The sequence below is a fragment of the Carex rostrata genome, chromosome 1, assembly GCF_964058835.1.
Source record: "Carex rostrata chromosome 1, lpCarRost1.2, whole genome shotgun sequence".
NCBI lineage: Eukaryota > Viridiplantae > Streptophyta > Magnoliopsida > Poales > Cyperaceae > Carex > Carex rostrata.
In genome coordinates, this window is record NC_135918.1 from 18,408,639 (window position 1) to 18,434,019 (window position 25,381).

The 25,381-nt window shown below is 33.8% G+C and overlaps 2 protein-coding genes across 2 annotated transcripts; both read right to left on the reverse strand.

Moving 5' to 3' along the window:
- Positions 1–1,966: 1,966 nt before the first annotated feature.
- Positions 1,967–6,292, reverse strand: LOC144571168 (disease resistance protein RGA2-like). The gene is made up of 3 exons (XM_078320478.1): positions 2,332–6,292; positions 2,236–2,243; positions 1,967–2,077 (listed from the first exon to the last, which is right to left on the reverse strand). The coding sequence occupies exons 1-3, from the start codon at positions 6,290–6,292 to the stop codon at positions 1,967–1,969; spliced, it is 4,080 nt and encodes a 1,359-aa protein (XP_078176604.1).
- A 7,938-nt stretch (positions 6,293–14,230) lies between these two features.
- On the reverse strand, positions 14,231–18,574 carry LOC144562309 (uncharacterized). Its single transcript, XM_078311511.1, has 8 exons — positions 18,264–18,574; positions 17,381–17,526; positions 17,109–17,297; positions 16,651–16,923; positions 16,459–16,561; positions 16,203–16,321; positions 15,856–16,020; positions 14,231–15,162 (listed from the first exon to the last, which is right to left on the reverse strand). Exons 1-8 carry the CDS (start codon positions 18,442–18,444, stop codon positions 14,527–14,529), a joined length of 1,812 nt encoding a protein of 603 aa, XP_078167637.1. The 5' UTR covers positions 18,445–18,574; the 3' UTR covers positions 14,231–14,526.
- Between the last annotated feature and the right edge of the window lie 6,807 nt (positions 18,575–25,381).

Here is a 25,381-nt window from a genome sequence, read left to right on the forward strand (position 1 = left end):
CAATATGTATCAAACCAGAATTATCCCATATATAAATCAACAAGCAGTCTTATCAAACAAATGTCCACATAATTACACACCATATAAAATACAAACCACATAAAAATATACACCATATAAAATACACATCATATAAAGTGCCTAAGTACGACCTCGAAACACATGAATAAGACCACCTCTTAAACATACAACACACAAAAAAGTACCATATAAAAATAAATAGGACATATACACAATAATATTGTATATAAAAATAAATAGGACATATACACAATAATATTGTATCACCCGGACTGAACTTATTGTACATCTTTTTTTCATTTTTTTTCTTTTTTCCTTTTTTCCATTTTTTTTTTGTTTTTTTCTCAATAGTTTGCCAAGAAAAATTAAAGCATCAAACAAGTTTAACAGGTGCATAAAAATTATACAATCTCTCAGCAATAAATGTTTGGGAGAGTGAAGACTTATAAAAGATGGATACAACTACTTTCTTCTAATAGATAATCAAAGGAGATTCCTTTTTTTCTTTTCTTTTTTTGGTTTTTTTGTTGTTATTTTGGTTTTTCAGTTTTTTTTGTTGTGGTTTTATTTTTAATTTTGGGGAATTGGAGGTGAAGGCAGTTGGAGATATGGAGTGACAGCAGAGAAGAAATTGAAGAAAGTGAGCAAACAAGCCAGCCTAAAAACGATTCCCTTCTTCTGCAATAGAAACAGAGTTGAGAAGAAAATATCAGCATTTTATAGCATTGGCAGAGTAGAAAAACTATCATGGCTATCAGAAGAATTATAATAAAATATTGGTGACAAAAGTATGTAAAAGTTTTCTTTCTCATGCTTTTACTTGTTACATGGACATGTCTGTTAAAATAGACATATTGAAATATGTAAACGAAAGAAGTTCAATGAATAAAAAAGTTTTAACTGTTCATACTCTTGAATGCTGATAGTTGGAATAAAATATTTTTCTGTAAATTAAATAATTTCTATTAGGAAAAACAATCTTTTGTACTTTTCTATTGGAGAAAAATGTACCAGAATCTGTGACTAAAATCCATTGGAACAAAAATAATTGGTTTACTGAATTGAAAGTTCGAAACACACAGAATGAGAATTAAAATAAAATGGCCAAGGTAGTATAAGCACGATATATCAACAAGCCAAAAATCAAATTAAGCATGAAAATGGCAAAAGGAGAGAGGCCAGGTACATTGTACTGTATTGGTGGCCGGAATCTCCTATCAAATTTCCAGTCATTCATGAAGCTAAACAATGGAAATTTAAGTGTTTCGCTGAACCAAAAGGATGGAGGGGCCTAAATACATTTGTTTAGATTCATGTATTACTCATCAACATGATGTATCCATGTATCCATCAATAAAGAGAAGAAATAAATTTAAAAATAGAAGTGTTTTATCATGGGGTCTGAATATTAGCTTACCTTCGGTTGGAAAAATCACAGTTGGAGATTGAGCAAATGAGTCCACCTAAAAACGATTCACTTCATCTGCAAGAGAAACAGAGTTGAGAATAAAATATTAGCATCCTATAGCATTAGATGGATAATATATAAATATTGCAATGCCAACATTTATTACTAACTTAAATGTATCATTCTGATGCTTTTACTTGTTACATGGACGTGTTTACAAACAACGTAAATATATATTTAAATATGTAAACGGAAGTAGTTTACAGATGAATCAAAAAGTATAAAAAGTTATTGCTCCGAAATGCTAATGGTGGGGATATAAGATTGCTGTAAATTAAATAATTTATACTGGGAAAAACAGCTCTTATACTTTTTCTTGGGAGAAAAAATGTTAGAGGATCTGTGATTGATAGTTCGGAACAAACCCAATGAGACATAAAATAAAAGGCCAAGGAAGAATAAGTACGGTATACCAACAAACCAGAAATCAGAGTATGAAAAAGGAAAAAGGAAAGTGGTATGGTACACAGGTACCATTCATGAGTGCTGAACCATACTAGCAGTCAAGCAGGAGGATGCCTTGTCTCCACTGTTAGTTATGGCTTTACGCAAAATCTGGGAATTATGTTCCTTAACGTCAAGTACCAACTAGGAAGGTCATATACCAATAAGGTCTTTTTTATCAGATTTTATTCCAGGTGCCCTTTGAAATCTATTGATTTTCATGTCACGGATAAAGAACAGGAATTTAAATGCTTTGGTGAACCAAAAGAATAGAGGGGCTCTAAATACATTTCTTTAGATACCTCTATTACTAATCAAAATGATGCATCCATCATTAAATAAAATAAATAAGTATAAAAATAGTAGTTCTTGACTATGGGGTTGGAAAATTTGCTTACCTTGTGTTGGAAATGTCACAATGGTGCTTCCTTCGTAAAACCAAACTGAGTAGGGGCCAGCCTTGTTGAACCTCTCTGTCAGGGTTGGACAGTCTTTAAATCCCAACTCACTAAAATTCATGGGTAGATCTTCTAATTCTAATTCACATAGGTTTGGACAGTTTTCTAGATACATATACCGCAGAGATGCAACATTCTTCAAGTTCTTCGGTAGATGGGTAATATTGCATTCCATAAAGGCCATACTCTTGAGGGAGGTAAGAGACTGATAAACCTCATCATCTGGGGAATCTCCTTGGAAGTTATAAATTTTCAAATATTCTATTGAGGAGATAGTTTCATTTGATAGTATCAACTTTAATACAAGCAGGTTATCAACCGTAACCTGCTGATGAAGTGCCGATGTGTACTTGTCCATGGGAGATGAGAGGTTCATCTCAGGGCACTTGGTCACCCATAACCCATTAAGTGAAGTTAATGAATTCAATCCCTCCAAACAACCATCCCAATTTATTATTTCCAAATACTCTAGACAAGACAGGTGACCAATATGTAAAACTTCCCTTGAGTTACTGAATGATGTACCCGAGACAGCAAGGACACGAAGAACCGATAAGTTTGATTTGGAAAGAAGAACATCAACATTTGAGCTCTCATAAAATTCTATCGTCTCCAAACAGGAAGGCAATGGTTCATTTGATGTGTTCAAATTTCGGCAGCCATATATTAGGAGCGCTATCATAGAGGTCAAGGCTCCAATACCTCCCAAGGAACTGAGCAAATAGCAATTTCTAATGGCAAGAGACTTGAGGTTCTTCAATGAGCATAGCACTTCCTTGGGAGGAAGAGAGATTATTGTCTGAATATCAGATAGTTCCAGTTCAGAAAGGGAAACCAGACATTGTAAGCAGGTGGATAAGGCATCACTAGTAATGCAACATGATGATATCCGAAGGTAACTGAGTGAAGATGGTAAAATTAACTTGGACTCTTCATTTTTATTGAACATTATTTCTATGTAGTAATGCATGAACATAGCCAACACATCCAATAACTGATCTCGAGAATAATCATCATTTGAAGGGTCACATTTCACTATCTCTGAATAAATATCTCCATATTGTGAACCCGGGAAACATATTTCTGGTGTAGCTTGCAATCTTTCTTTCATAAACTGCAAAAGTTTCCCCTCGGAGATTTTTTGGGATAATGGTACATGTTCTAATTTCATGGACTCTGCCATTTTCTTCACGACCTCAAGTTTATACTGTTTTCTTTCTTCTTTCATCAACAAATCATCATCAGAGAAAAAACTAAGCTGTGGGACACAACCTATCTTTAAACTATTAAGGTTTGGTGGAAGAGAAGACATTCGTTTAAAGTTTTTGAGTGACCATAGTTCAAGAGTTTTACAATTGGGAAGTGATTCCTCGATGGATAAAATTTCTTCTATATTATCACACTGGTACAATATTAGCGATGTGAGATGCCTTAGAGAATTCTGATGTAGGAACCAATTTGGAAATCTATCTCCTCCAAATCCTTTAAGTGTGAGAGCACTTATATTAGGATGAGGCTGCAATGCTTCCAGTAATTGAACATGTTGAATACAGAGACTTGTAACATTATTGGTGTCATCAGAGTTCCACTCAAATTCTAGTTTCTTGAGATTTTTTTTATTTCTCATATTGGCCTTTAGAGCATCCGCTGTACTTCTTACATTCTCAAGACCTTTAATGCATATATTACCTCGGAGCTGATTCAAATTTTCTAGTTGGTGTAACTCATATCCACATTTCTTCCTTACAACAAATTGATCAAGATCTTGGAGAGACGTCAGCCTTCCAATATGAGAAATATGGGACCGTGTCTCCCCAAATGTATCAAAGTGTCTCAAGCTAATGAGTTCAGAAAAATACTTTGGTAGGGATTCACAATTTGGCAAGAAGAGTAATTGGAGGTGGTAAAGTTTGCATATGGAATCAGGAAGCTTCTTAAAAGGTCGAGGGACATTAATATGCAAGTAACGAAGATGCTTTAAAGTGCCAATAGAGTCTGGCAAATCATCAGCACTCTGCAGTAGACTTAGCACTCGTAGTTTTTTCATGTTTTTCAATATCTCTTGCAATACTTTCTTTGGAACATAAACACCATCTGGTTCCACAAAAAAAGTGCATATATTTGTCATGAGGCATAATTTTTCTTTTAATTCGTTTATCATTCTTGAGGGTAAAAATATGTGGCGAATCTGACATATTTCACTTCTAAATAACCTTTTGTTTATGTGGGAAGGAACTTCTCTGAAATTAGTGGAGTCTATTCTGATAAAATCATCACCTTGAACATGCTCTGCAAGATCATGAAGCAGGTCATGAAGTTGATAATATATTTCTCCTTTTTCTTTATCTACAACTTCTTCAATAAAAAACCTTGATACGAGCTCTTTCATGTAATTTTCACCAACATCCTCCAACCTTTCTTGCTCATCTGTTGGCCGGATAAAACCATCTGCCATCATTAATTCAATTATATACGGATATGGCAACTCATAGCTTTTTGGAAATAAGCTACAGATTGCAAAACAACGTTGGAGATCCGGAGGCAGTTGTTGATAGCTCCAGATCCTCGCTTTCATGTTATCTCCCAACCAATCTTTTTGTGCTACTTCCTCCCAATGCTTTAGGATAAGTTTTCCACTCAACTGATGACCCACTAGCTTTGCCGCACCAGGATCTCCTTTTAGCTTAAAAGCTATTTCTCGACCTATTTTTTCAAATTCTCCCTTATTCAAATTAGATTTATTGTTAGGCCCCCAAGCATAGTGCATAAAGAGGTCAGAAAATTGATCCTCCTTTATCTCTCCTAAATAATAGGTCTCCACTTCTGTAACATCAGTAATGACAGCTTGTTGTGCGGCATTTTTGGATTGAGTTGTAAGTAGAATTTTGCTCCCTGGTAAGCAACTACTTAAGCAACCAATGAAATGTTCCCATTGTTTTACAAAATCCTCACCATCACACCAAAAATCATCTAACACAAGTAGAAGTTTCTTAGACGCTAACATGCTTCCTATTTGTGTTAAAAGGGCTTCAAGAGATGTAAACGAAATATCATTACGAGCACGTTCTTTTGCGTTTATGATTTCTATCATGTTCTGAATCACTTTAGTGGCCTTAAACTTGCGAGGGGTATGCACCCACACACGAAGATCAAAATGGTCATGTCCATCCATATCTTTATAAACATACTGAGCTAGTGCAGTTTTTCCGACACCAGAACGGCCCATGATGGCAATTGTAGGGATAGGTGGCCTAGTGCTTGGTCCAGGCTCAGAATTTAAAGGTTTTTCCGTGAGTAACCAGACTATGTTTTCTTTATCTCTCTCACGGCCAAAAACTCTGCTGGGAGGTTCTGAGATCGTTTCCCTGTCAGTGTCACTATTACTAGGATTTTCTTGTACCTCTAACAAATCACGAAATTCATTGGCCTCCTTTGCAATTTCTATGAGTTTGTCTATACAATACTTTAGCATGGCTTTTTTCCGGGAGAAAACAGATAAACCATATTTTAACTTAATCGAAGCAATCTTAAGACGCTGGGGTACAAATTGGGATGGAGAACTTATTCGGGTTCCCCTCTCATTCTTCTTCTTTTGTTCTTGTGTTTTTCTCTCATGCTTTACCTTTTTTTTAAGCAGTTCATACTCGAATAGGTCGATTGCTTCCTCAGCCTCATAGTATGCACCCTTGAGCCTTTTGAGCCAGTCCACTAGCTTTCCCTTGTTGGGGCTCTTTTCTGCTCTCTCAATCGCCAGAGAGAGACGAGGAAGTACTGTGGCCTGAAGTATCTTCATTTTTTCGTCAATGCCGGTGCCAAGATGGTGATGTGCTTTGTCGAATAGTGTTCTGAACAAGGGGGCCGCCAACCACCCTAAGGGGGTGAGAAGAGCGGTCTCGGCCATGGTTGGCCTCCTCTTCTCTTTGTATGGACTTAAAAATGTAAAATTAGATCACTTAATTATGGCTTTTATTTTGGAGAGAGTTGAAGAAATTAAGTTCAGAAAAGGGGAAAGGAACGGTACCAGATGAGATAGTAATGTAAGAAATTTAGTGGGGGGGGTGGATAGGAAAATGACTTGTATCTGATCTGGATGAATGGTTCTTTCTTTAGCTTGTTTCTTTTTCCTTGCAAGTAGAAATGCGTTCAGCTTTGGTTACCTCTGGCCAGGATATAAAGAACAGCATGTGGTTGGTTGGTAGAGGCCAACCCACACCAATCACTAGAAGTTGAACTGTTGAATGGGTCCCAACTATCGAGTCAAATTATATCCTTGGCCACAGCATGCATGCTGCACAAATGTAAGCTCTCCAACTGGGTACGTAGGAGGAAATTGACTAACCACCTACTTTGGGTATTTTATGATTAACGTGAAATTTCCTCCGTACCTGCTCCTTGAATCTCTTCTTTTCAGACACTTATTTATCTAATTATTTGGCTCTATGAAGCTATGGACTTGATTTTTGTTTTGTAGTCCGGTCATAATAAGGTCGATAAGGTTTAAATCTTCAAACTTCGTCCTACCAACTCCATATTTTCTAATAAAATTAAAGAAGAAGAGACGAAATTTTATTGGCCTCCCTTTCTCCTTTAACCCTTCTATCTCCCAAATGAAATATTCTCTAACTTCAAACAAGTTCGAAGTTCATATTATGCCCGGTGGTACTGAAACATAGTCCGATGATGTCCAACGGTCATCAAGTCAGCATCTTGCATTCAATAATTACAATATATTTCAAATTTATAAAACATATTAAATATTCATAAATAAATAAATAAAGTTGTCAACGTACCTCCGCTGCAACCAAGCTAACTCTGTGTGTAGAGTGGGTATACCTGAGTAATTAATCACTGAAGCCGGAGCCTGAGAACTCTCGGCCTGAGATAGCGCACATCGTCTGCCTCTCGCAATACTCTCGGCCTGTTAAATCTGAATTAACCAAATATGGTATTTTTAATATCAAGGTCTGGTAAATCTGAGCCGGAATTTTTAAAACTTCAATTTTGCTGATTGGAAGTCTTAATATCAAGGTCTGATAAATCTGAACCAAGTCTGTTATTGTTTAAACCTATATTTTGGCCAAATTCTAATGGTTTACACATTTTTTAACAATTTCTAACAAATTACATTAATTCTAATAATTTATAACAATTTATAATAATTTGCACAATTCCTAAATCCTTAATCCTTAATCCTATATCTATGATTTGAAATTTCTAATAATAAATAAATAAATAAATTAGACAAGTACTTTCTTGCAAAAGTTACTTTAATGAGAGGATTTAGGAGAAAGAGAGAAAGTGAGTAAAAATTTGAAATGGCTTAAAAAAATTTGGCCATCCCCTCCCATGTATATATAGACCACGAACTATAGCTGGTATTTAAACAAGGTCCAGCGGTAGAGACATTTTTCGAACTTGTAGAAAACTAAGCACAGGTTTGAAATTTTTCTCTTTTATTTGTGAGGATATGAATAAAAATATCGGGCTTATCTCCGTTCGTTCGCTCATATTGATCTCCCGTTTTGTGCTCATGTTTGTTATCTCCCACAAATTAATCTGCAATCCCGGACTGGGCCCATCTGCATTTGTAACCCAAAAGAAAAGAATTATTTATCCACTAGGTACAATATGTTATTTGGGCCGTTGTTAGCAATTTTTAGAGTGAGTTACATCGCTAATTATTTGGGCCTATTTTTGTTGGGCCTTCTATTTCTGGATTAAACATTCAATAATTCCTACTAGAATCAAAGCAGCAGGAATTATTTCTTTGTATCGTCAGTTTCCTTTATTGCAGAAAAATGTTGTTGAGCATTTCTTTTTCCTTCTTCTTTTAGTATTTTTCATGTAGGTTGTTACATGGAGCAAGTTCTCTGATACATGTCATGCACTCTTTCATTTATTGTTATATTAGCATGATTTTTTGTAAATAACTTACTAAACTACGCTCATAATAACTCAATTGATTAATAAGTTTTTAAATAGTTTAAAAAACAATTAGTGTGAAACAAAAAAAATTATGGTTTCATTATATATATATTTGGTGACTACGTCATTATACAAATGCCAATTCTTTCAGGGCCTAACTTTATAGGGAGCAAAATAAAAAAATGCTAAATAGGGCCATTTATGCAATTATTTTGTATGACATAAAACCAATTATTAAATGTAGCTACTACTGTTGTTGTGAAAACCAATTATCTTGTACTTATTTTGTATGACAACATAAGTCAGCCATATATCTTCATTCATTCATGGAAATAACAATCACCATCTCTCCTCTGTTTTTTTTTTTTTTCATACGTTTCTCAGTTTTTATTGTTTTCCATTTGATAAACCTTCGCCAGCGTGCCAATACAACTGCAAATATGCTGAGGTGATGCACCTGAGGAGGAGATGGAAGCTGTCAAAGAAGCAGCAACAAAACAGAGACAATCGTGGTAGCCTCAGACGTCTCTGCTCCGAAATGATAAATTTATTATGGGCCCTTAATTGAATTAATAGTGAATTTTTTTTTCCATCAAATTATGTACATTATGCTATAAATATTGAATGGTAACATTCTTTGCTGATTGAAAAAATGAATGGTGCCCGTCTGCATTTGCTATAAATCAAGCAAGGAACCTATAAAAAATATGACGTTCTTTCTTTCTATAATTTTAGGAAATATAGTGAAGATACCACAGTTCTTACTAGGACCCCTATTCCCCCAAAACCAAACAAATTTTATCTACTACTAAATAGCAAAAGTACAATAGGTCTTTCTTGAAAAAAATAATCATTCCTTTAAAAATGGTCCAGTTAGGCAAACAACCTAAAAAATCTTTATTAAAAATGTGCTGCAAAAAAGAAAAAAAAATATAGGCCAAAATTACAATGATAATACACAGCATATAAAACTCTACTCCAGAATCTTTTGCAACCAGAAACAATAACAATATATACCAAACCAAAATTGTCCCATATAAAAATCTACAAGCACTCTTATAATACAAAAGTCCACAAAATTAATAAACACCGTATAAAAATACACACCATATAAAATACACACCGTATAAAGTGACAAGTACGAGCTCTTAAACATACAACACACAAAAAAGTACCATATAAAAATAAATAGGACATATACACAATAATATTTTATCACCCGGACCGAAATTATTGTACAATATTTTTTTTCTTTTCTTTTCTCCTTTTTTTCCCTTCTTTTTGGTTTTCTTGTCTAGTTCTCCCAGAATATTAAAAGCATCAAATAAGTTCGACAGGTACTGAAAATTATAAAATCTCCCAAAAAATAATTGTTCTGGAGAGTGAAGACTTAAGAAGATAAAAACAACAAATTTCTTGTAATAGATAATCAAAGAAGACTTGAGAAGATAAAAATTGCTGAGTTGGAGATACGGAGAGACAACAAAGAAGAAATTGAAGAGAGTGAGCCACCAAGTCCAGTCTAAAAACGGTTGCTTTCTTATAGCATTGGCAAAGCAAATAAAAATATGACTATCAAATTGATAATATATAAATATCGCAATGGCAGCAGTAATTACTAACAAAAATAAGTAAATTTATATTTACTCATTACATGTAGACGTTTCTGTGAAAACATATCTATTGAAAAATATGTAAACTGAAGTAGAAAAGGTTTTAAAATGTTTTTTTGAAGAATAAAAGTTTTAAAATGTTATTGCTCTGAAATGCTGATAGTTGAAATACAAGATTTTCTGTAGAAAATAAATAATTCTATTTGGAAAGATAACACTTCTACTTTTTCTCAGGAGACAAATGTAACAGAATTTGTGACTGAAATCCACCGGCACAAATATGAATGGAAGAATTGTTTTACTGAATAAAAGTTGTAAGTTCAGAACAAACATAATGAGAATTAAAAAGAACTCCAAGGAAGTACAAGTACAGTATACCAACAAGCCAGAAATCAAAGCATGAAAAAGAAAAAATGAAAAAGGTCAGGAACAGTGGTACAGTATAGTTCATGATTGCAGAACCATACCAGCAGTCCAACACAAACCAAAACTGCAGGAAGATGCCTTGCCTCCTCTTTAGTTATGGCTTCATCCATAATCTGCACAATTGTGCTTCTTAATATGAAGTGCCACGGGCCATACCAATAAGGCCTTATTTGATTAATTATTCTAGGTGGCCTATCAATTTTCAAGTCACGGAGCTAAAAAACAGGAATTCAAGTTCTTTTCTGAACCAAAAGGATAGGGGGGTCTGGAAACATTTTGTAAATTGCTCTATGATCAAAATGATGTATATATCCATCAATAAAGAGAAGAAATAAATTTAAATTTAAAAATGGTTTACCATGGGGTGTCGAAATTAGCATACCTTCTGGTGGAAGTATCACATTGGTGCTTCCTTGGAGAAAATTGATCCAGTAATAAGGGCCACCCTTCTTGAGCTTCTCAGTTAGGGTTGAACAGTCTGTAATTTTCAATAGAACATTCCTGGGAAGTTCTTCCAATTCACATAGGTTTGGAAAATTATTTAGCATTACACACTCGAGAGATGGAAGATTCTTCAAGTTCTTTGGCAGATGGTTAGCAATATTAAAACCAAAAAATCCCAACTCTCTGACAGAGGTAAGAGATTGAAAAACCTCATCATCATCTGAGGAATCTCCTTGGAAGTCAAAAATTGACAAACGTATTATCGAGGAGATAGATTCATTTGATAAGATCAACTTCAACAGGAACAGCTTGTCAACTGCAACATTGTGAAGTTCAAATGGATACTTTTCCATGGGATATAAGGGGTTGATTCCAGGACAGCGCGATACAATTAGGGAAGGAAGTTCAGTTAATGAATTCAATATTCCCTCCAAACGATCACCCCAACCAGTTATATACAGAATCTCAAGACGAGGTAGGTTACAATGTGCCTCAATCTAATAAGCTCAGAAAAATTCTTGGGTAAGGTTTCACAATTTTTCAGGTCAAGCCTTTGGAGGTGATAAAGTTTGCATATGGAATCAGGAAGTTTCTTAATAGGTTGGGAGCAATGAAATTCTAGGTAACGAAGATGCTTTAAATTGCCAATAAAGTCTGGCAAGTAATCAACACAATCAAAAACATTTAACATGCGCAGTTTTTCCATGTGTTTTAATATCTCTTCTGGTACTTTCTTTGGGACCAAACAACCATTTGGTAGCACAAAAAAAGTGCGTATATTTTTCATGAGGTATAATGTTTCCTTAAATTCGTCTATCATGCTTGAGGGTAAAAAGATGTGGCAAATGTTTTCACTTCTAGATAACATGTCTCTTTTGTCGAAAGGAACTTTTCTGGAATTAGGGGAGTCTATTCTGATGAAATCATCACCATGAACCTGCTCTGCGAGATCACGAAGCAGGTCATGTGGTTTATAATATATTATTCCTTCTATCTTATATACAACTTCATCAATAGAAAAACCTCGATACGAGCTCATGCAAGTAATTTCCACCAATATCCTCCAAGCTTTCTTGTGTATCGATTTGCAAAACAACGTTGGAGATCCAAAGACAGCTGCTGATAGCTCCAAATCCTCGCTTTCATGTTATCTCCCAACCAATCTTTTTCTTCTACTTTCTCCCAATGCCTTAGGTCAAGTTTTCCACTCAATTGATGACCCACTAGCTTTGCTGCACCAGGATCACCTTTTAGTTTAACAACTATTTTTCGACCTAATTCTTCAAATTCCTCTTTTTTCAATTGAGAATTGTTAGGCCAAGCATAATGCATATAGAGTTCAAAAAATCTATCCTTCTCTATCTCTTGTAAATAATAGGTATCTACTTCTGTAACACCGACAAGGTTGGATTGAGTTGTAAGTAGTATTTTGCTCCCTGGTGAGCAATTACTTAAGAAACCAATGAAATTCTTCCATTGTGTAACAAAATCTTCAGTATCACTCCAAAAATCATCTAACACAAGTAGAAGTTTCTTAGACCCTAACATGCTTCTTAATTGTGTTGAAAGGGCTTCAAGAGATATAAAGGGATTATCATTACGAGCACCTTCTTTTGCCTTTATGATTTCTATCATGTTCTTAATCACATCACCGGCATTAAATTCACGAGGGACATGCACCCACACACAAAAACCAAATGCTGAGGTCCATCCATATGTTTATAAACATACTGGGCAAGAGTAGTTTTCCCAATACCAGAACAGCCCGTAATGGCAATTATAGAGATAGCTGGTTTAGTGCTTGGTTCAGGCTCAGAATTTACAGGATTTTTCGTGAGTAATCTGACTATGTTTTCTTTATCAATCTCACGACCAAAAACTTTACCAGGAGGCTCTGAGACCGTTTCCCTATTAGCATAACTACCACTAGCATTTTCTTGGACCTCTAACAAATCACGAAATTCGTTGGTCTCCTTTGCAATTTCTATTAGTTTGTTTATATATACAACCCTTTAGCATGTTTTTTTTTCTGGGATAATTTATCTAAAAACTTCTGGTGTACATGTTTGTTTCCCCTCTCTTCCTTTACCTTTTGCTTAATCTTTTCATACTCGAATAGATCGAGCCTATTGAGCCAGTCCACTAGCATGTCCTTTTTTGGCACTCTTTTCAGCTTTCTCAATCACCAGAGAGAGACGAGGAAGTACTGTGGCTGCAGGTATCTTCCTTCTTTCGTCGATGTTGCTGCCAAGATGGTCAAACGCTTTGTTGAATAGCTTGTTAAACAAGGGGGAAACCAGCCACCCTAAGGAGGCTAGAACAGCCGCCTCAGCCATGGTTAAAGTAAAGTTGGTTCACTAAATTTTTTTTTTTTTGGGTTTCTAGATCACTTAATTTTGAAACAAGTTTTGGAGAGAGCTGAAGCAAGTTCAGAAAATTGGAAAGAAAATGGTAGGAAATGAGAAGATAATGTGGGAAATATAATTGGGAGTGGTGTGTAGAGGTCAAGCGACACCAATCTCTAGAAGTTGAAGTGTTGAAGATCCAACAGATTCATTGAATCAGATCCTTGGCCACCATACACATGCTGCGAAGGATAATAATGTAAGCCCTCCAAGTAGCCTGTAGGAGGGAATTGAATTGACTACCACACGTTTATGATTAAGGGTGAAATTATCTATATACCCCTCCAATCTCTTCTTTTCAGACATTTCTTGATTATTTGGGCCCTGATTTGGGTTGGGCCTGTTTCTCTGGATATTAAACACACGAATTATTCGTTCGTGCTTGCATCAAAGCAGTAGGAACTATTTATTTGTATTGTCATTTTCATGGAGCTAGGCTGTAACATTGTGCATGTTATTAGTAATATTTAATTCGTGCAGCGATCAAAGCGGGGCTAATATGATTTTTATTTTTATTTTTACTTTTTACTTTCCAACTGATAAATGTTACAATATAAGATTAATTAACTGTCCATCGATCTCACTATGATCAATGGAATACACAATTTATTCAAATCAATAATAACTTATTAAAATGTCTAACAACAAGATTATTAACAATTCACGAACAAACATTATATATATATATATAATCAACATATCAAAACTAAATATTTAAATATTCCACATTAAATATTAATCCTTAATAATTTAACAGTTAGAATAATTAACAAAAGATGGGGTGTACTGAAGTAAAACTACTTAAAATTGTCAGACGACAGTTCGGATAGTTAAGTTGAATATATTGCAATTTTTTCATACTTTATTAAATCCCAAAAACTAATTCAATTTGTTCATTAATACCTTTCTATAGTTGATAAATATGTCAAAATTGATCCATGATTCAATAAATAAATACCATTCAAGGCAACAATGACCAAGATATTGTGTATATTTTACTACATCACATCAAGAAAAATGTCAAAATAGTAACAATCTTTCAAATCCTTAATGAAATTAGAACCACCTTCAAATTATAAATTACATTAATGTAATAATTTACAATTATTTAGAGAGACTCCTGTCATTTAATTATACACTTGGGTTATAAAAAACCTTCCAATGAGTTGTACAAGTCAAACTATGAACACCCAAACAAAAAGTTAAAATGCACAATCTAACAAACTAAAAAAGAATATCTGGGTCGTGATATGTACAACAATAAAGGAAATTAATAATGTTCTTTCTTTAATTATTTTATGTACACATAAACCCGTAGAATGCTACAAATTTGTTTCTGGTTCTTGCTTTGCAAACTTGTTGTTTAATACTTCCAAGGTTTTTATGTATTTCGGCATGTAATGGTCTCTTATCATGCTCCTTGCCAACCTTATCTTACCGTAAAATTCTCTGGGAGTCTCGTAAATATCAACCAACTCCTCTTCATTAACAACGGGTCCCGCCTCTGACAATGCCGGGTCCCGCTCAGGTGCTGGAAGCACAACCATGTGCAATATCCTCCCAGGAGGGAACATCTGAGGCTCCTCAGCTGATAAGTCTAAATTTGCATCAGCAAGCAACTCCAGTTGCATTTTGCTGTTTTCTGGTAATTCCTTTGGCTCTCCTGTTATCTCTACTTCTGATTCGGATTCGGATTCAGAATCAGGAATTGCGGACCCAGAACAGCCGGCAATCAGATCCGCTATCAGCGCAGAGTTATTGGTGATCAACTCACTTTCGGTGATGACGGTGTTGTTATTGTGGAGTGCTACTTGAGAGGTGCTTGCAGGGTTTGGAGATGCTGAACTGGCAGAGGTGGGGCTGCGAGTTTGCCGGGCCATGCAAGGGAAGCAAGAGAGAGGATGATTTTTCTTCTGTTCGGTTGAATGTACTTCTTCCTTCAAATCTGCAGTTTGGGCCTGGAAGTGCCAAATTTAATATTAGAAACTTAGGAACAGTTTGGTCCCTCATAGTACTGGTATGTGCATGCTAAATTAGTGCTAGTGCTAGGGTGTTAATGGTAACCTTTTATCCATATTAGGGTTTAGGGTACATGTAAGGTTATTTTTTTGTGAGCTTATTGGGTACGGGTAAGGGCACGGGTGACGACTATTCCGTACCTGTTACCCTATACCGTAATTATTAAAAATGAAATTATATATATATATATATATAGATAATATGTTTATATGGGGATGATGCATGATATGATATAGTTTTATTTATGTCCTATATATATCTATTCAATGGCACCCTTTTATCCGTTTACCCAACCCGTACCACATTCAATAAAACGGGTATGGGCAAGGTTTTTTTTCGTTTTCTTATCGAGTACAGGTAAAGGTACAGTTTTTATACGTTCACTTAACGGGTTGGGTAAGGGCAAGGTTTTCTTATCGAGTATGGGCAAGGTTTTTTTTCGTTTCCTTATCGAGTACGGGTAAAGAGAAATGCTTCCACCCAACCCGTTTTGTACCTGTTTATACCTTAGGTAGTGCTGGTTGGTTCAATTTTATTTTTAAAATCATTTCTCTTTCTATGGTGTCTTCATTTTTCTTTCTATGGCTTTTAGAATCAAATATAAAATACATAGAGAGTTAAAGAGAGAAAACCTCGTTAGGTTTAACAAGCATATCAGCATCTACAACTTTAGAGTGAGGGTGAGAGACAAAAGGTACATGAGACCTCATAAAAGCCACGGAGCGGTTCACTAGGTTTAAAAATCTCGTGTGTTGGATCTGATCCCTCAGATCAGTCAACCATGATGAAACGGCCACCTATGTTGACAAAGTACAAATCAATAATTATAATCAAAGCATGTATAGCAAAAAGCACCCTTGGGAAAAAAATACAATTTACAATTTCCCGGGTACCCAACACCAGAAAAGTTATATAAAGACCATTTAAAAAAAAAACTAGTGATGAAACAAAAAAAACAAAAACGAAATAATGGTAGCACCTCAGCACGCAGCTGAGCGGCCGAGACTAAAGAAAAAGAAGGCACAGCATCAGTTCTATTCACAAGTGTAGTGATGAAATCCTTGCCTGATTCGGCCAAATCCCATGTCATGCAAGCAGCTAAAATAGATGAATACAATACTTTAATTAAGCATCTGAAATTTAATAAACATCTTCACAAATATATTATTTGGGTAAATGTTCACATTTTGTTGTAAAAGAGTACATATTTATAGAGAAAAGATAGAAATTGTTACCCGAACCATATGCAATGCATGTACATGACGACAACTCTTTATGCTCACGAAGCATGTATGTTAGAATTGATGCAATAGCAGCACCCATCGAATGCCCAATAATCTAATATGTCAAAACAATGAACACAAAAAAAAAAAAAATTAAATAAACAGGTTATTTTATACAAGGGAGACATAACAGACAAAAATTACCTTGACACTGTAGTCAGGATGTTGCCGAACGGCGTCAGTCAGAGTGGGGACCGCACATTTTGCAATCCAACGTGCCGCTACGACCATACCGCAATGTGCGTGACCCAAGACAACATCTGTTACGGCCCCATCATGCATCATTACATGGTGGAATGGCACCGCTGCTCCTGTAGTAGCTGTCAAACGTTCCTTGACGCTGATGGCCCCACGGATCAGAAGAAGGAAGCATTTTGTATCACCATCTCGCACTACCGTGAACGATGGCCTCAGCAGCTGCACATCAATATTTTCCATTGTTAAACGAAATTACCAAGTAATTTCCATCATAACAAACTAACCTTTATGTCAACAACCTCTTATCAGTTAAAGAAATTACTAAGACATGCTATGCTGTTATCCCTAGAACAGCTGGTAGTTGGTACAGGCAAAAATAAAGAGGCATGATGATACTTACGCACCCTCGCCTTATTCTTCTTGACAAGAACATCATCATGACTATACCGGCCGTGCTCCATGAACACCTTGTATGGCTTCTTGGAGAAGAACATGCACAGCTTTAAATGTCTCAAGAGATATCTCAGTTCTTCTGTCACGTCATGCCCCAGCAGTATGCTGTTCCCTTCCGTGTATTCATGTTGTAAATTTCCCTGAAATAATTTTATATATATATCAAGCATCATGCATACAACAGAACGCTTAAATTAAATTTTCTCAAGGAATTGTTACGTGCCTGTTGTTTCATATAATACTTGATGCCAAATGCAATTTCACCAAGTGTCCATTTGCCCAGGGTTTGTTTCCAAGTGTACCTTACAGCCCTTGATGCTTGCCCCAAAGCCTGCCCGAAATTAACAGGTGGCTTCTCTGGCCACTTCACTGGATCATAACAGAAATTGCCATCAACATATGGTCACCTCGAATCAGTTGAGGTTCATCGGCTTCTAGTGATATATACACGATAAAATTCTGGGTTATCCCGATTGATATGCACTGAGGCTAAGGTCAAATTGATCGGTTTAACATATTTTAATCTATTTGTGTTCCTCTTTCTGTTCTTGTTTCAGTACTTATTGCAAATTTAAACCAAGTTCATGATGAATTAGTGAATTGCAAAATTCAATATTCAAACCAAGGTCCTCTAAAAAACATACCAGGTGAAAAATTGAGTATAACGTATTACTACAACTACAAGTGCATAGCCATATAGTAATGAATAGCTTGTTCTTAAGAAAAAGAATTTTACTGGTAAATACAATGTCATAGAAGAAACAAAAACCAAGTCGAAATCAGAGTTTTCTAAAAACCCAATTTCTATCCTAGACAAATATCTATTATGATACAAAAAATTAGCTGATATTAGGTGAAATGAAGTCAAAAGTGCAAAAAGTATATGTTTGCACCAACTTTACATAAAGTCTCGTCCTTTATGGGGGCTCATTTGCAAATAAAAAATCTTCAAGGGATAGCTATGAAAACGAAAGAGGAAGAACTCAAAAAGTATTCTACTGGTAAATACAAAAAGTATACGTTTCCACCAACTTTACATAAAGTGTAGTCCTTTACAGGGGCTCATTTGCAAATAAAAACTTTCTAAGGGACTCAAAAATATCTACCTTTATCCTTCTTCTTCTTCTTCTTTTTATCCTTCCTTTCCTTCCTTTCGATCCGTGTTCTCTTACTGGCTTCCTTCAATAGTCTCCTCTCCTCGGCATCCTCAACGGATAACCTTCCGCTTAGCACCAAATAGAGAAGCACCGCCGTGCCCATGGCCGCAGCCATGTTCTTCGTCCCCATCGCTCCTCCCCTGCCACAATTAGGGTTTGGTCGAATAGAAGAGATGAATAGAGAGAGAGAGAGAGAGGTCGGAGGCGAGAAAGGAGGAAGAATAGAATTATATAAAGAGGACAGGTAGTTGGTTTTTGTGTTCTTTTCTCATTTTTCGTTTCTCCTCCTGTTTGTCTTTGTCGTCTGATTAAAGTAAGGATTATTTCAAGAACCTCAAAAATTTTGCGTTTGGATATGAACCGTCCGATCAGAATCGGGATAAATCCGGGCGAGATGGAATGCACGGGTGACTTTAATATTCGTGCCAGAGGAGATCGGACAGTTCGGATATAAACACAAAATTTGAGTTACTTTATAGTGAGTGAATTCCTCCATTTTTGTGTTTGCAGTCTGATTAGAGAGTTGAATGCTCTGAAGTACCACAAAATTTGTGGTTAGATCCGGGGCGTTCAATCAGAATCTGGGTCAAAATTTATTTTTATATTCGTGCTAGAGTAGGTCGGACGGTCATGATTTAAACTCAAATTTACGTTATACTAAAATATCTCTCCTCCTTTTCGTCTATGCAGTCTGATTTAAGATTGCGGTCCCTCTGGAGTACCTTATACTTTGACGTTATATCAAGACAGTTCGATCATAATCCTGATAAAATATTGAGTTTAATATTCGTGCTGGAGCAGATCGGACGGTATAAATTGAAATATGAAATTTGTGTTACTCTAGGGGAGATGAAGTACCGAGTTGGATTGGAGCCGTTGCGTCGCCAGTTGCATATCCACGTTTCTTTCTTTCGGATCCAAGTAAATTACCTATTTGCCCCGCCTACAGTCCCGCCTGACGCCTGTACAAAAATTATATTTTTGCCTTAATATGAGTGTTCCTCGTTTGACCAAAAAGGCACTGGTGCTGATCATTTCTTCCCGTTCAAGTTTACCCAAATTGCCCCTCTTCTCTCCTACCTGCCTTTCAAAATATTTTTTGTGATAGTGAATGAATTCAAGAGCTGGCTATCAGCTAGCTCGGTTTGAGCTATATCAAGTTCATGATTTGCTCGTTCTAGTAACAAGTGTGTCATGAGTGAGTTAATATTTGAATCCGAATTGAAAAAAGTGACTTGTAACTCGCTTGTTTTGACAATGAACAAGTCAAGCCAGCTTATAAAAGCTTGTAGGTCAAAAGCTATAATGTATTAGATAATGTATTATAAAATCAACTATCATAAGTTAAGTTTGTAACTAAAGTTATACATACTAAAATACTAAATCTCTAAATTTATATAGACATAGTTCACAAAATAAATTAATGTATGCTAAATTCACACAAATTCATACTCGGACCGAGCGAGCTAGGCTCGAGCTCAAACTTGCTAATTTTGGATAGAGCTAGTTATGAGTTGTCTCGTTAATAGTTCAGTTCACTAACGAACGAATTGTTAGCAAGCGAGTCATATACTAGTAACGAGCGATCCATGAGCTATGAGCTTTTTTGCCACCTCTAAATTGAATTCTATTAAATTGTACATAAAAATACTTAATTAAAATATTGTAAATTATTTATTCTTCATCTCATGGATCATAACATGATTTTTTTATAGAAAAAATTAACTAATTTGATCTTGAATAAATATATTTAAATATTTATGTTTTACTTGTGTGCAGGGTGCAAATGGATCGGATATTTTCCGTTTTTATTCGTATCTCGATTAATATTTAAATTTTTGCGGATTTGAATATTCAGATACATATAATTTGCAGATACAAACAGATAATTATTTGTATCTGTATTTCTTTAGATTTTCGGATACCTATTTGTGGATGTTTGGATACGGATCAATACTGATAATTATATATATTCATTTTTTTTTTATGTGCTTAGTTTAGAACCACATATATTGTTGAGAGGAATAATTTTTTTGTTGGTATTTGTTGGTTTAAAATATGATTATATTGGTCATTAAGTTTTGTTAACGAAATATATATTGTATTATGATATAATAAGTTTAACATGAGAATATTATTTTGTTTACCATAATGACTGAATGCCCGAATTACAGTCTAAATGACAAAAGCTTCAAATTAATTAGCTTAGTAATTATAGTTTTAGTCTAAATGCTTTGTAACGAGTATAACAACAAATATCCATGAATCATTTTTTTTTCTTTTTTGTAAAATTCAATATACATTGTTTAATTAATAAACTTTTAACATTGTACATCTTTTATTGATGTGCTTTATAATAATAATAATAATAATAATAATAATAATAATAATAATAATAATAATAATAATAATAATAATAAGAGGAGGGTTCCAATGCCTCATTTTTTTTATACCTCATCATACCTCATATTTTATATCTTCATTATCTTCATATTCAAAGTCTAAATTGTCGATCCGAACCGTTCAACATGATATCCATACTAAAATATGATTAGGGATGAAATTTTATATTTTTTGGAATTTTTTTTGCTATTTTTTAAGATGGGTAGAAAATCACTGTTTTTTGAACGGTTCAAAAAAAATGATTTTGTACCTATCTTAAAAAATAGCAAAAAAATTTCAAAAAATATAAAATTTTATCTCCATGCATATTTTAGTATAAATATTTTGTTAAACGGTTCAGATCGATAATTTGGACTTTAAAAATGAAAATATAAAATATGAAGTACGATGAGGTATGAAAAAAATGAGGCATTAGAACCCTCCTCTAATATAAACAATCATTCACTTCTTGTAATGATTGACATTTTGACAAAATAAACACTTTGATTTTTGTTCTCCGGTCACAGAAGTTGGCTACCAAAACAATTTGACCCCCTTTTGACGGTTCAGATGTTGACGAGGCATAAGAGGGGCATTTTGGGGAAAGAAGAATTAAAGAGAGTTTAAGATGTTGACCGTTTTCTAGACTATGGGTATTTTATTTCATATAAAGAGAACCAAAAGATGTTGTATGTTCCTTAAAAGTGGGTCCCATACCACACATTCAGTATCTTGATGGGACCCATTTTCAGTGACATACAATCTGCATGCCAACATTTGTACATGCAATAGAGAAATTATAAAATTTGTAATTTCTTCAGAGGATGGGAATGTATCTATGATTGGGGTACAAAAGAATATTAGGAGAGCATATGCATATCCTTGGATATATCAAATGTGGGTCCCACAACTCAAATTTGAAACTTCCACTTGGTTATTTACTTATTTACAAGAAGACCTCTCTATAAATTATAATAATAATTACACAAGTCCCAAGACAGATCTCTTTTTTTTAATTAATAAAAATGGCATAGAATCCAATCAAGGATAATGCTTTTATGATTTTATTGTGAGATTCGGTTCCCCTTGTTGGGTGGATCAGGAGCAGGATATTTGTTAATTGAATATTTGGTTGAATCAAGGCTGGTTTAGTACTCCAAGAACAAATAAAATATTAATTGTCTGATAAGTTCCGGTTTTTTCAAAAAATGGTTTTTTTGTGACAAACAGTGATACAAGTGGTAGACATGTTTGCCATATAAAAAAGAAGATATAATTGTATTTTTCTTTGAAGAGTAGGCAATGCATGCTTAGTTTATTTTTTCATAATGAGTGATCTATATTTTAGTGCAATCTAATCTGATTTGTAGGTTGATTAAGTTCCAGGCAAGTACTACAGCTTGTTTTTTTTTGTTTTTTTTTTCTTCTTTAATTATTTTTATCCAAGGTGCATGCATCTTTATTACGGTGCAAACGGATCGGATAGTGATAAAATCATATTTGTATACGTTTTATATTTTGGATACGAATATATCGAGTATTAGACGGATACGGATGCGAATTAGATATTAAACAAATACATATTGGATATTTATTTTTTAATACTATTATTTATTAAAAATATATAAAATATTATTAAAAAATACTAAAGTTCACACTATTTATCTAATTAAATATTATTAAATATCTACTATTCAGATATAGATAATTAAAATTTAAAATCATATTTGTATCCGCACATAATATATACAGATATTGGTATCTAATTTTGAGATATGTAGGGATAATATCCGATCTGTTTGAACCAGACTATTTATACATATTATATGTCTAAAAAATTGCACAATATATCTTACCGTTGAATAATTAAATTGGAAGACTAATTTGCACACTTTTATGGGTACCTTTAATTCCATGTTAAGTATGCGTTAGTTGCAGATAACCATTACTATAAATTTAATCTTTCTTTTTTTTGTTTTGTTTTGAGTTCATATACGGTTCTATGATTGCCTAACTTTGACTTGGTAGATTCAGACTTGAAAAACACGTTTTTCCGCCCTTTTTATTAATTTTAAAAAATATATTTTATTACTTAGTTCTTCACACATAGGATGCACCGAAATTTTGTTAGTTACCCCCTGAAATTTCAAAATTCTGAGATTACCACCGCTTTTAGAAAAATTCAGAACTTGACACAGATACAAACTGGGTTTGCGTACCAACTTTGTGTGCATGCGTAGACCCAGTGTGCGCACCAAATTGATGTATTTTTTTATGTTTTTGTTCTGTTATGTGTGTTTGGAACTCTCTATTTTCATGCGCAAACATGGTCTACGTACACACACACTGAAAATGATACAAATATTGGATTTGTGTTGGTGTTAAGTTCTGAAATTTCTGAAAAGCGATGATAATGTCAGAATTTTGAAATTTTAAGGAGGTAACTAAAAAAAATTTCGGTAGGATGCTAATGCATGAGTTGTAACAACTTAAATTTTGACCAAAAAAAAATAAGAAGTACAATAATGCATAGACAAATTTAGGTTTCATCAAATGTTGCATTTAACCTATTATTTGACACCTATTATTTGACACATTTTTAGATGAGAAGGTGGTTGCAAAGTGCTCTTTGTACGAACTAATTAAATTTTGTTGGCTCCCACTTTAATTTATTTTTTAATTTTTAACACCGAAACTTGTACCTCAATAATGATGGTTATTTGACAAAAAAATAGACATATTTTGAAGAGAATTGATATATATCTTCAATCAAATTTATTTGTCAATTTTAACAGTTCATATCAAAGTTTGTCAAAACTTAATAGACCATGTATCGAATTTGGTGCAATTTGAAAATTAGTATTTAATTTTTGCCAAAAATGATACATTTTTTTTTCTTAAATTATACAAAATGTATCTATATTTTTATTAATTTTATTTTTCTGAGCAATTGTCTGTGTTGCTAATACAAAATACTCCCAATTTTCAAATTTGAATTTATATTCAGGAGGAAGCATTTCTTTTACCGGAGATGACATTCTGTAGACAATTAACAGCATGGCCTTTCATTAAATCCGTTGAACATCGTACACTGTTATGTGGGTCCTGAAATTATTAGAAACCATTAGCAGCCCCCGTGTTGTTGTAGGCTCTTTAATTGATATTTGATAAAGCCTATTAAATAATTGGAATGAGAGAGAAAAAAGGAGAAATCACAAGCGAAATAGTCAAATAGATAATTTTATTTTATATAGTTTAAAAATCATATATTAGTTTAAAAAAATGCTTTAAACTTTTGAAATATAAATTAATGTCATTCATATAAAGATAATGATTATTATTATATGTGTCATATCCATTATGTTTCCAGCTATAGAATATTATTTAATTAGAATTACAAGTATATGATCATGCTCTATCCATTTCTTGATCATTTCTTTCAACAATTTTTTATTGCAAAACATACATCAAATTCAAATTGAATGAGCAACTATTGTGCTTTGAATTTAGTACTTTTACGTAATCAACAGGATGAAAGAGACATCCTTAATCAAAATAATTTTTAATTCTACATAATTTCTTTCTTTCTTCTTTTCTAAATTTATGAATCCAAATAGAACACAAAGCCAACATTCTTTGTACAACATTAATGAGTATGGCTAATATAACATTAGTGTCATTTCAGTCTATATAACACCAATTTCAAAACCTATCAAATCGAGTTCAAATGATGAATCCAAACCGTTCAAACCGATATATTTCATTAGTTGTGCGTTTACATGTAAAATTTATAAGTTTTTGAGTTTATTTGGTATCAAGTCAAGCGGTCAAAAGTGTGAGTTTTTAAGTTAATTTTAATACATTCATTTTAAAATATTTTTACCGCTTGATTTGATATTAAAATAACTCGAAAATATAAAAAAAAATTGTATGTAAACGCATCACTCATAATGTAAATCGGTTTGAACGGTTTGGATTAGTCGTTCGAAGTCGATTTGATAGGTTTTAGAGTTGGTGTTATATAGGTTAAACTCAACATTAATAGTATACTAATTAACTTCGAATATTTTTCTAAACAAACATTAGCAAATTTCACTTAGAAACCTATGATGGAAATTTCAAACATGTGTGATTATAATTACTTGTGTATTACAACCTAACTACATTTGTTAAGGTAAATATGAAAATCAAGTTTTTCACCTTTAAATATCTATAAAATATTTTTCATCAGGCATTCAAACCTACGAACTTTACACACAGAAAACATTATCTTTAGCTACTAGATCAAATATTAGTTGTTTCGATCTAAAATTAAATATATATTATGTTATTATTTCGTTTTTTTTTTGTACGAATTTACCTGCGGCATTTGCGCTAATTTAGCACTGCAATGGTAATCAATTGTTAGGCATAATTAGGTTGGTACATTTGCGAAGCAATTATTGTGATTTGAAATGAAAATATTTAATTCTTTGACTTAATCAACAGGATGAAAGAGACTTCCCAAATTAACAAAAAAAGAAGGCCATTTTGGTGGACAAAGCAAATAATTTAGTTTACTTCTTTTTCTAGTTTGTATGTGGTGGTTTTGTATTCTGAAATCCAAATAGAACACAAATCCAATATGATTTGTACAACATTAATTCTATACTATCTAACTTTGGATATATAAAAACAATATTAAA

Coding starts and splice junctions, on each gene's coding strand:
- LOC144571168 (XM_078320478.1), bottom strand. CDS start 6,292: ATGGCCGAGACCGCTCTTCTCACCCCCTTAGGGTGGTTGGCGGCCCCC.
- LOC144562309 (XM_078311511.1), bottom strand. CDS start 18,444: ATGGGGACGAAGAACATGGCTGCGGCCATGGGCACGGCGGTGCTTCTC. Junction 17,298..17,380: donor AGTATTATATGAAACAACAG/GCACGTAACAAT, acceptor AAATTATTTCAG/GGAAATTTACAACATGAATA. Junction 16,924..17,108: donor TCAAGAAGAATAAGGCGAGG/GTGCGTAAGTAT, acceptor ATTGATGTGCAG/CTGCTGAGGCCATCGTTCAC.